The sequence below is a fragment of the Ostrinia nubilalis genome, chromosome 8 (genome assembly GCF_963855985.1).
Source record: "Ostrinia nubilalis chromosome 8, ilOstNubi1.1, whole genome shotgun sequence".
Classification (NCBI taxonomy): Eukaryota; Metazoa; Arthropoda; class Insecta; order Lepidoptera; family Crambidae; genus Ostrinia; species Ostrinia nubilalis.
The window spans coordinates 17705770-17717838 of NC_087095.1; the positions used below are offsets into that span (position 1 = coordinate 17705770).

Genomic DNA, 12069 nt, shown 5'->3' on the forward strand with positions numbered 1-12069 from the left:
TCGTAATACCTAGTAAGTATTAAGTACATAACTACTTATACTGAATTAGGTTACACTGTACATACAGCAACAACAATATCCGCTTTGTATAATTAGTTATGATGTAATGTAGTTTTTGACATCTATGGCCGCGTCCTCCACAAGGGCCTACTCTAGAACTTGCTCGGGAGCCCGCCTCCCGCCTTGTGGAAACCCGTCGTCACACGCATGTAAGACCTACTTCTCATACTACATTATATTATTCATTTGTTCACTTCGCAATGTTACAGAAGTTCCAACATTATATGGTAGTACAAGATGTTCAAAAATGTTTTTCAATACTCACGCAAGTGCGGGCGCCCGTGTGAGTTTTAACGTAGATAATAATATGCCCTAGTATAAAATGGGAAACAAGTAAGATAGACAGGACTGCCAGCTTGAGAGCGGAACTTAGTTATACCTACTTACATTTATTGCTACTCGTATAGTGGACCCCGCAACGACAATATCGAAAAGATACACAGCAACTAGTATTACTTAGTTGTAAGTACTTGTAACACATGAGTAAAGAAATTTATTTAATGTGGTTGCAATGAAAAGGGTTAAATATTACATAAAGTAAATACGTTACGTAAGTTAGAGGCCCTAACAATTAATTAAAATACGTCTGTGAATAACCAGGTATGTTGTGAAGTTCACTATTTCTCTGCGATTAACTTCTTTTTAATCGTCTTATATTAATTTTAGTTATTAAGTAGGTACATTAGATACATTAGGATACATTGTATAATTTCCATTCAGTGGTTGGTGTCTTGTCGTTTGCGTAGGTATTACTTCTTAGTAATGGCACAGGTAATAGTAATATCAGTAATACTACTTAATTATTTTTTTTCTTGAATGTTGTAAAACATTTAAATGCAAACAGCCAAACGCCGGATGGATGTTTAATGAATTTTAAACTTTCGCGTTGCATAATTGAATTACTTTAAACAGGTTTTAACGCGATACTCGGATAGACATTGAAATCAAAGAGTAAGTAGGTAAGTACTTAGTTTATACCGACCTCGATAAATAATGTAAAGTAATTAAAGTGGTAAGTTACGTGTCAACTACCTACCAAATTAAAGGAAACGAATACAAGATCCTTCAGTCAGGGACGAGTCTCACGAGTAGTATTATTTATTTATTCAGAAAAACCGACAGCGTTGTGATATTGACAAACTGGAATCTTGCAAAATAATTTTAAAAGCCAAAAAGGACGGGCACGTCTCGCTGACGGTTAAGAATTAGGCCACACAAGAGTGAATCACTCGGGGTTCACCTAATAGGCGACGACCGCGAGGTGTCGTATGATCGTTTTCCATCAAATTCTCTAACGATTAGGTATATCTACTCTCCGCATTCAACGCCGGCCGTGCTCTCGGTCGAACTGCGCGCCCTCGCGGGTTCAAAGGACGACGATCGTCGCATTCGCGAGCTCGGGTTCGGGCACCGCCGAATGCGGTCGGCTCGCGGCGACGACCCGGGGCCTAGAAGCGCAGCTCGGCGTCGCCGCTGCCCGGCGCGTCCTCGTCGTCGGCGGGCGCGCCCTCGGGCGGCGCGGCGGGCGCGGGCGGGCGCGGCGGGCGCGCGCGGGGCCCGCAGGCCGGCGCGCCCTTGGTGCGCGAGCCCGGCAGCTCGGCGCCGTGCGCGTCCACGCACCAGCACACGCCGAGCGCCGCGTGGCACTGGCGCGGCCGGTAGAAGCCGCGCGCGTCGCACGCCGGCACGTAGGCGCCGGGCCGCGGCGCGGGGTGCGCGCGCGCCAGGGCCGCGCAGGGCCGCGCCGCGCGCCGCAGGCAGCCGCACCACGCCGCGCGCGACACCCCGCCTGCGTCCGCGCCGTCCGCGCCGCCGCACGACGACAGGAACGGCCGCAGGCAGCGCTCGCGCTCGTCGTGCCCTGAAGATGAACGCCGACCGGTGAGTGATTTTTTACTCAACGAGCGAGCGTTGTTGTCGAGTGTCGCAATTCCGTATTTTGCGCGTGACGCGCTGCCAAAAAATACTCACTCAGAGAATAGAGATTTGTCGCCGAAAGAACTCCGTCGCCGTCCGTGTCTAGGTGCGCGAACATCCAACGCACTTCGGGTTTGCAGTCGCTCGGAAACCCTACTCACAAAAAACATTAATCGCTCACATGCTCATACGTTTTTTCATGGTTTCTAATTGTATAGTTATACGTATTTATACATTTTAGGCGACGAAATATAAACTACGTTACCGTCTTCCGGACCCGCCGTGGCACCGGCCTCCTCCATCAGCACCGAAAACCAATCCAGCAGTCTGTTGGCCATCTTATCCAACGCGCAGCCTTCCGAGCCTGTGTAACACGCGCCACATTAGTTCCTCGTCAGTGCGACAGGCGCCCCGCCGAGCCCGAACCGCAGCCCCAAACTCACCCTGGCGGCGCCGCGCCGGCCGCTCGGGCAGCACCTCGTTGTGCTCCGGATCCTGCTTGCGGCGGCGCCACTCCTGCTGACAAATCGTACAACTATAAGTCTATAATACACATCATCTTAACTCAAAATCAATCAGTGTCATTTTCTCTCCTTTCCGCCCACAGTGTGAATAATAATATCAGTTCTGTCGTTGATTATCTGGACACGGAAGCCTTAGGGCTCCTGCGACGGCGCGGCGGCGGCGCGGTAGCGGCGTCGTGTGCAGGAGCGCTTATAAATATCAATTAGGTAGGTTAACGTTCGTTACACACAAAAAAAATTTCATTTGCGTAAATCTTTTTGTAACTTTGAAAGCAGTTTGTGCATAAAATATTATAATTGTGTATAAAATCTAGATACTGACATCTTCATACTCGTCGAAGTTGCGCCTGGAGGCGCGCTGGCGGCCGCGCTGGCGTCGCAGGCCGCGCGGCGGCGCGTGCGTGCCGCGGTGGGGCTCGCGGCCGGGCCCTGCGGACAACGAGCGTGCGTCAGCGACGTCCGTCAGCCCGCGCTCCGGCGTGACCGGCGTCCCGCCGAGCGAGCGGTCGCGCTCACCCTTGCGCCAGTCGCGCTCCGGCTCGCGGCAGGGGCAGAAGCCGCGGCAGGCGAGGCGCACGGGGCGCGCGGCGCGGCGCACGCAGTTGTGCAGGTCGAGGCGGCACAGCGACGAGTACGTGCGGTTGTCGGAGCCGCACAGGAACTCGGCGCGCGCGCGCACCGGGCAGCCCACGCACCTGAGGCGACAGAAACGTGCGCGTCAGTCTCGCAGGGAGCAGGCGGTGCGCTCGCGGGATCGCCTCGCATCGTACCGGTCGGGCGCGTCGGCGTCGGGCTCGGGCGCGTCGGCGCCGGCGTCGTAGAACACGTCCTCGTCGTCCACGCGCGCCCAGCCGCCGCTCGTCTCCTCCGACGCGCTCACCGTCTGCGCCACTATCACGTCGCTGGAAATGTCACGTCATACTCTTAGTAACTATATATCTAATCTCTACTGTCTACTAGTAGTAGTTCTGCGAACAGCGAATAAATAATTTATGATAATGAAACCTTTGTGAATTGTCAAAACTAAACAGAGTACCTAATTGGATATCTAAGCTCGTGATTATCATCTCAAACCAAAATGTGAAGCACTCACCGATTCATATTTATCTGAAAGTTTTAGTAGCAGGTTTTGTAGTTTACATACTTAGGCACACCTGCACCTAGTAAGATATCAACACTCACCCTTTGCGTAGTATCTCCTTCTTATTGGCACAGAATGCCGTGTAAGTATCTTTCAGAAGACAAACATCCCGACGCTTACACACCAGTGACTGGCACAACGTATCTGAAAAATAGACATAACCCATTAATATAAATCCTAGACTTCAGATTATGATTCAGCCAGATGAATGACTTATCCGATTCCTCACAAATGGCGTAGCAAAAGAAAAAAGGAAACCTTAAGGATTTTACTTCAGGATCTGGGGGCACGGCAGTGCCCCCACCAAGTCGAGCCAAAAAGAGGCACGGCCGTACCATCCTTTTCTCGAAGCAATTCAGGCCATTTTCGACCGCCTGTAACTTCGTTGTGGATAAAACTAGAAGGCTGAATTTTCATTAGCTATGCAGGCATTGTAAAGACACGGTATATTTAAAATTTCATTCAATTTGAACCAGTAGTTTAAGAATTATAACGGGTCAAAGTTACTTAATTTTGTCACTCACTGACTCACTGACTGACTCACCGATCATCAAAATTCTAAGGCACTTCTAGCAGACCTAGAAGCTTCAAATTTGGAATATAAGTAGTGTTTGGTGTATGAATCAAGGAAAAACTAAAATATTTGGGGGCACTGTAGTGCAACCGCCAAGTCGAGTAAATTTTTTCAATTTCGGTCCAGTTTTCTAGATACATAACTGCTGTCTACAAAATACAAAAAGAAATGAGATTTGGGGGCACGGTAGTGCAACCGCCAAGTCGAGTAAAATTTTTTAATTTCGGTCCAGTTTTCTAGATACATAACTGCTGTCTACAAAATACAAAAAGAAATGAGATCCCATCAAAAACAATACTTGTCAGTGGCGGCGTAGCATGGGTTGGCACCCGGGGCGATCACCCCCCCCCCTGTCATAAGTCCTAAGGCACCCCCTGGTACCCCCCAGGATTTTTTATGTTACCTACCGATTCGACAATCGCAACCCCCCTCCCCCCCCGTATCATGACTTTGGCATGATGCAGATACGCTATGTGAGTACTAATCTGCGCGACTTGTGTCACCCCCTGACGCTTGGCACCCGGGGCGGACCGCCCCCACCGCCCCCCCCTTACGCCGCTACTGATACTTGTCAAAAAAACCAAGTCTCGCAACTCAGTTGTTCTACGGTAAAAAGTTGTGAGATCCATGTAATACCAAGTCCAGGCCAGGAAATCTTTAACGTTTTACATAAATTATTGACTTGGCCATCGCACTAAATAATTTAATTTACACGTGTTTTCATGCGATGGCCAAGTCAATATATTTATGTAAAACGTTAAAGATTTCCTGGCCTGGACTTGGTATTACATGCATCTCACAACTTTTTACCGTAGAACAACTGAGTTGCGAGACTTGGTTTTTTTGACAAGTATTGTTTTTGATAGGATCATTTTAACTGTAGACACAAACCTACTTACAATATCCTGAATACAATGATATTAGTTATATAAAAACAAAAGCAGATATGTTATAAGCGCTCGCGCTGTGAATACTCAAATACGTCCCAATTGGGACGTCTTGTGTTTAGTCTTCGTGTGGCCTGCGTCGTGCGCAATCGCGTGTACCACACCGTAAGTTCCTGTGTTCTTACCAAAATAAATAAAAAATGCCATCGTGTGTGTTTCGAAAGTGTACCAATTATGACTCTAAAGTAAACAAAATACAAGGGATCTCTTACCACATGTGATTATGCAAAATTATTTAGTATTTATATTTTCAATTATTTATGCAAACAATCAAGACGCCATGCGCCATGTTCAAGTTAAGAAAGAGAAAGCGATCTTGTTTTGACGTTAGAGCGATAAGGATGCGTGCGCTGCGGACATAGATTAGTTAGTGCAGAATCGTTAAAACTATAGCTATCTCTTTCATTTGCGTGCTATTTCGTATCTTTTGTTTCACTTATCAGTTACATTTGTCAATGTATGCAATTTGGAATAGCTCGGCACGGATTAAAATCGTAATTTCTATGAACGTAACATATCTATAGTTCTATAATATCATTGCCTGAATACTAAAGAACATCGAGTGAACTGTGAAACTGATATCAAGATGGACAAATTGATTTCAGAAACAAAAAGATCTAAGTACTTAACTACTTCTACCACAATTTCGAACAATCCTGTAACGAGAAACGTATCCGCTTTTATTTATTAAAAGCCACACAATTTTAACTTTTGTTCTTCAATAGGACTCTGGTGTATCATTTCAAAATATGTAATTTTCCTCTTCTTTCCTGACGAAAAAAAATGTGCGGGTGGTGTACGAAATGAGTAGGTAAATATTGTAAAGAGAGCACTAACTGTGTGGGTCGTACATGTAGCGCCGCGGCCGGCGCGCGCGGCCCGCGTCGCCCGCGCGGCCCGCATCACTCGCGCGGCCCGCATCGCCCGCGCCTCCGCCGCCGCCCGCCTCCTGCCGGCATACACAAAGCAGTTAATTAGCAGTACCTACAGAAAATATTAGTCAATAAATTTTTATTTCATACTCAAAACCCTTTTGGCTTTTCTCTCTTTTTTACATTAGCATAATAAAACAAAGTCACTCCCGCTTTCTAAGAGTAGGTAGGTAGGTATATTAAATTACGCAACGGATTAATGCAGTTTTCACTAATAGTAATTAAATACAAAAGTTTATATCATGTTTATTATAGCACCCGTACAAAGCAGGAGCAGGGATAGGGTGCTAGTTGAAAGAAAATACTTAAACCTACCTATTGTAAGTCGGTAAACAAGATAATCTGTAATGTTACTTCAGCCTTTGGTTATTATTAGGTAGGTAGGATACCCGTAGGTAGATAGGAGTTAACATTATTTTCCGAGCAATAAGATCCTGAACGTCCCCAACAACCTTTATCTAAGCCAACCAACAACACATGATTAATGACTTAGATTTATTTTATCGATTTACCTGTTACAAAAAATCGGACTGGATGTACAGCTTCTAGAAGTTTAGGTACTTGTGAAACGTTGATGTAGGAGCACCGTAAAAAGCTTTTTTTGTTAGCCAACAATAAACACAAAGACTTTCCTGTCGATAAACCGCAAATCAAAAAGCGGCTCGAATCAACGCCCATGCCCATCCGACAACGGTCCTGGTGACCTGACATATTATTGAGTAGATATACGTAACATAAACATACATAGCGTTGTCAAAAACAATTCATACATAACTATAATTACGTAGGTACCTACTGAGTATTTTCAGCGAATTAAAAGTACCGAAACACAATGTAGATACCTGTAGTGAATAAAAATGGCCTACCTATTATTTACCTATACCTACTAATACATAATATTATAGTTTGTTTGCTTGAAAGCGCTAATCCTCAGGAACTACCTACCTACTGGTCCGCTTTGAAAAAATATTTTTGTGTTGGATAGCCCATAATATAATTATCGAGGAAGGCTTTGGCCTATATGTACATATAAAACAGGCAATAGGGGCGGAGCAGTAAAGAAAAATGTTGCAAAAATAGGAAATATTATTCATACTTACTATTTTCACGCGTAGGTACCTACTAAGTACGAAGTCACGGGAACAGTTAAGTAGTCCTTTTTTTCCTTGTTATTTTAAAATTAGAAACCTATAAAGGAATCTTTTTACTGCCGTGCCGTACTTAAGTATTTTAAAATTAAGCAGACAACATTTGTGTATGATCCCCTCCGTGTCTCAAGCAAGGTTAAACTAATACTTAGGAAGCCAAGAAAAATGTTTGTAATTTGCAATACAGTAGGTAGGTACTTACTTACATCAAAGGAATAATGAAATTACAGTGTAATCTAAATGTTTTGTATGCAAATTATGCTCCCCATTCAAGTCTAAATTGCGTTGTTTGGCAAAATGCGCACGCAATCGACCCGCGCCGAACGCCTGTCCCTGAGCCCCCGAGGCCGCAGCGAAGTCGAAGGGCCCCGGGCGGCGCCAGGCCGGCGGAGGAGGCGGGCTGCTCACCGCGTCGTCGTCGAACTCGAAGTCCTGGTCGGCGCGGCGCGCCGCGGCCGCCGCCAGCGCCAGCAGCGCCGCCGCCGCCGCCGCACACGCCCAGCCTCGCGCTCGCATCACTGTCCTAGCGCGCCCCGGGACCGCGCGCCGCGCACTGCCGCGCCGCCGCGTCGCCGCCACCTCCACCATCCACGCCGCCCACCAGCACCCGCGCGCCGGCCCTGCCTACTCGCACCCTGCCTCTGGGAGCCTGCACTGACCACACGTTACATAATAAAATATTAGCTGTATGTTTTCCTAATAAACAAAATAAATATAAAAACTTCAATTAAACTTTTCATAATCAGAAGCTTAGATTAATAAAGCCGTCAGAAGCAAAGTCTAGTAAGTAGGTTATAGGTTGAAACAAACCACCGTTGTGATTCACAGGAAAATGTAAGATTTTAAGTAAGCATTGAAATCTTCTTCAAAATCAAAAATCAACCCCCTTACTAATAAAACTTACACGCGCTCGTTAAACAGTTTTAAAGTGACGTTTAGTATGGAAATGCCATTTTTAAACAGTGTTCAACAACTGTGTAACTTTCATTAGTAAGGGGGTAAGTGATGTAAAAGACAATGAACAACCACATTTTTAGACATTGCTTGATCGAGTCTGAAAAATTAAAGATGGAAAGATTGTATTAATATGCAACAAATAAAACATGCAAAAGTACATACCTAATTACTCCTAGTATAATAGTAGTAGCTAACTACTAATTAGGTACTATTACACTTTCTAGATAATGTAAAAATATATTGTTCATAAAAATGTTGGATAACTGGCAGGCGTTTGACGTTCTGAGCCTGCATACTCTATGAGCCGCGGAACCTCGTCCGACATCCCGCGTCCCGTCTCCCCGCGCGGCCCTCTCCGCGAGAGCCTTATAATATTTGAACAGGTTCCCATTTAATATTGCAGCGCTCATCTCGGTGTCTGCCGCAAAGCGGCACTCAACGCATTGTCGGGAGGCTCGTTACCTTTGCTAACTTCGGCGGTGTTTTGGCTACATCAGAGGAATGTTACGGGGAATCATGTTTATACATAGATGATGGATGTAGCGGGCGAAAGGCGCCGCGGCGACGGCGGCGGCGGCTGCGATCGATACCGCCACTCGCGGCCGCCCGGCTCCGCCGCCGCACGTCGCGCCAGCACTCGTCTCCGGCTCATCCCGCTCTAGCTAATTGTTCTAGCTGGAAATGCTGGAATACCTTAAGATTGTCTTGTTTACTGCTATTGACTGTGACTCTTTATTTCCTAAAATCGAAATCTCGATTGACTCTACCCCCAAGAATGCTATAAAACTATTTTGCCACTAAAAAGTTTATCGATGTAAGATGTTGGAAGCTTTATTTATAATTATTATTAATTTAAAGCTACCTAACGATTTATTTTGAAAATTATAAATAACTTGAAAAAATCGAACTGAGTGCAGTTTAACTGAGTACATAATTATAGCCCAGTAGGAATGTTAAAGAAATATTCATGTTCAACCACTGCGTGAAGTGTTCGCAAAATTGAAATTGTCACAAATTAGGTAAGTGCCCCCTACTTCGGTATATTAAGGCTCTTACGACTTTAACATTTTATTTAAAAATAACCAAGCATGATATCAGTATGAAACTTTTTTATGCTAAACTTTGGTCTTTTGACAGTAAGTTAATACATAATTTATAGTTATATAGTTTGAACTTTTTTTTATATTAATTGTTCTGTGGACCTCTTGTTTGGATCCTGTTTCGTGACAAAATTTTGCTCTGTTTCTAAGTTCGTGAACTCATGTCCCCTATTTCGGGATAAGGTTTTATGCATCCAGTTAGGATATTTTAATAATGATTAAGGGTTTAATAAATTTAAAATTATTATTATGTGAAATTGACGATATTACTTACCTGAAATATTCATAAGAAACAATGTGAGTCTAGCTAGGTACGTACCTACGTATAATATTTTGATTTGTTAATTCTAACAATATGTGAAAATATTTATATAACCATTAGAAATGTAGGGGGGGGGGGGGGGAAACTTAACCCCCCCCCCCCCCCTTCGTACCCATAAATTTTTGATTTGTTATTTCTAGCGATATGTGAAAATATTTATTTAACCATTAGAAATGTGGGGTGGGGGGCCTTACCCCCCCCCCCTCTTCGTACCCATAAAATTTTGATTTGGTTATTTGTAACGATAAGTATGTGAAAATATTTACACAAGCCATTAGATGCCAGGGGTGGGATTATGGGGAGGAAGGGGGGACTAAACCCCTCCCCCCCTTCTCCCCATATTCCCACCCCTGGAGCTATTTCAAGTGAGGGTAGCCCCCCCCCCCCCCCCCCCCTGAAAATAACCCCAGATACGCCAATGACTCATAATAAAAAGTAAGTAATTAATTAATTTCTTAGGTAGGTAAGTATTAAAAACTAAAAAAATATGTCGATTTCTTTGATGGTATGTGTCATAAAAGTACCTAACACCATACATTTATATATCACGAACTTGGAAAAAAGTAACAATAATACGGTTCCTTGTTTCGTGATACTGATTATTCCAAATTCCCCAAGTAAAATTCATGGATTATTGTCAAAATGTGTCAGTTAACTATTATCTATCCCATATACAATACAAATAAACAAAGATAAATGAAATAAATCGAAATAAAACCAAAATTATGCTGGTACTACTTATGCTAATTTATCTTAAAATTGGTCATTTATGTGAACTTCAGACTCGTGTCATATAAATTCTAGTGAACGAAACATATACCGAATTTAGGTCATGAGAAACTTAAATAAATGCATTATTTGTTTCATAACTTACATTTAATTTATCATAAATAATTATTTAAAAACCAAGCATCAAAATGTTATCCATAATATCCTTGAATCGGTAGTGTCACGAAATAGGGGACACCCGAAAAATAATATGTACGCTATTTCGTGAGTCAATTAATCGCAATTTTAAAGGAATTCTACGTTTTCATATAACTTTTTTCTAAGCCAAATCTATTGTCAAGGAACACATGAAACCACTATTACAAGTTTTATTTAAATGGACGTTCCTTCGCCTTTTTATAAGCTTAAGAAGTTGGAGCGCTAACCTTACGGTGAGAGCAACCTTTGCAAGCCGCACGGATGTTTTTGGCTCTCTGAGAGTTTGAAGCTTCGTATTGCTCTCATTTTTGGCACCACAATGTTGGTACTTGGTTTTTTAGATAGCTTAAATAATAGAGATTTTGTAGTAATGAATAGTTTTTATAAATAATATTCCATTTGCTTATTATTTGAGCTAGAAAAAAAACTTACGAACTTACGTACTATCACGAACTAGTAGCCGTTTACCTTTCGTCTCATGTCGTGCGGAACTTTGTGCGGAACAGTTGTTCAAAATACATACATCAACTACCTAACTTGATTGAAGAAGTAGAGTAGGTAGGTACACTAATAAATTATAAAATGTTTTGTCGTTCTTGATTACATTTTCTTACATTGTCTACTCATTGTCAACGAGAGCGACCGAATTAATGCATAATTACATTAACGTGTAATGGCAGGCAACATTTGACAACAATCGCTGGCCTTGCAAGCCTCCAATGCGTTTAATTATTCACGAACCGGTTTATTGATTCTGAAATTGAAAGTAACGCACGAACTTTCAATTTCAGAATCAATAAACCGGTTAATGTCACGGGCCTCGATCGATTGGTGAATCGCCATTATCAAGGTATAATAAACATTATTTTGTTCGAGATATGTAGCCAAGTTCGTTAAATATTTTAATCTCTACGTTCTCCACCCATTCAGCGATGTTTTGATAGGTATTAACTTTTTAACATCCGCACCTACCCTATGTAGGTACCTAAGTATGTACGACGACACCGTGGTGACATGATATCATAACGTCTGCTTGCCGCCTCCCCCTGACTTAACATACGAGATGAGAGACGACCCTCGTCATTGCGGATATCGAACTAAACTTGCCGAATCAATATCTTACTAATGTTATAAATTCGAAAGTTTGTATTAATGTTAACATGTTTGTTACTTTTTCACGCAAAAACTACTGAACGGATTTTGATGAAACTTTAAAGTATAATTATTGTTTATAGCCCAGAATAGCAATTAGGCTATAATTTATGACGATCTGTGACAAACTAATTTTCACGCGGGTGAAGCCGCGGGCAAAAGCTGGTACACGATCACAAAAATGTAAAACAAAAAAAAACGAATTCTAATGTTACAAGAATTTTTCAAATCTGTCCAGTGGAGTTTCGAAGCACTTTCGAAGCCAATACATACAAAAATATAAAAAAAAATCAATCTTTCCTCTGTTTATTATTACTAGTATGGAATAATGGACACACGTATCGCAACGCAACCCATAGTAGGTGTGT

At 43.1% G+C, this 12069-nt stretch overlaps 1 protein-coding gene across 1 annotated transcript; it reads right to left on the reverse strand.

The window, feature by feature from the left end:
• Positions 1-1508: 1508 nt before the first annotated feature.
• Positions 1509-7759, reverse strand: LOC135074310 (proteoglycan Cow). The gene is made up of 9 exons (XM_063968584.1): positions 7472-7759; positions 6001-6112; positions 3684-3786; positions 3272-3403; positions 2824-3196; positions 2421-2493; positions 2243-2341; positions 2032-2130; positions 1509-1921 (listed from the first exon to the last, which is right to left on the reverse strand). The coding sequence occupies exons 1-9, from the start codon at positions 7757-7759 to the stop codon at positions 1509-1511; spliced, it is 1692 nt and encodes a 563-aa protein (XP_063824654.1).
• Between the last annotated feature and the right edge of the window lie 4310 nt (positions 7760-12069).

Bases quoted from the DNA above. Each gene is read 5' to 3' on its own strand.
- LOC135074310 (XM_063968584.1), bottom strand. From the start codon at position 7,759: ATGCGAGCGCGAGGCTGGGCGTGTGCGGCGGCGGCGGCGGCGCTGCTG. The intron at 3,787-6,000 runs GTTAGTGCTCTC...TCTATTTTTCAG, and splicing joins CTACATGTACGACCCACACA to ATACGTTGTGCCAGTCACTG. The intron at 2,494-2,823 runs GTCAGTATCTAG...ATTTGTCAGCAG, and splicing joins ACTTCGACGAGTATGAAGAT to GAGTGGCGCCGCCGCAAGCA.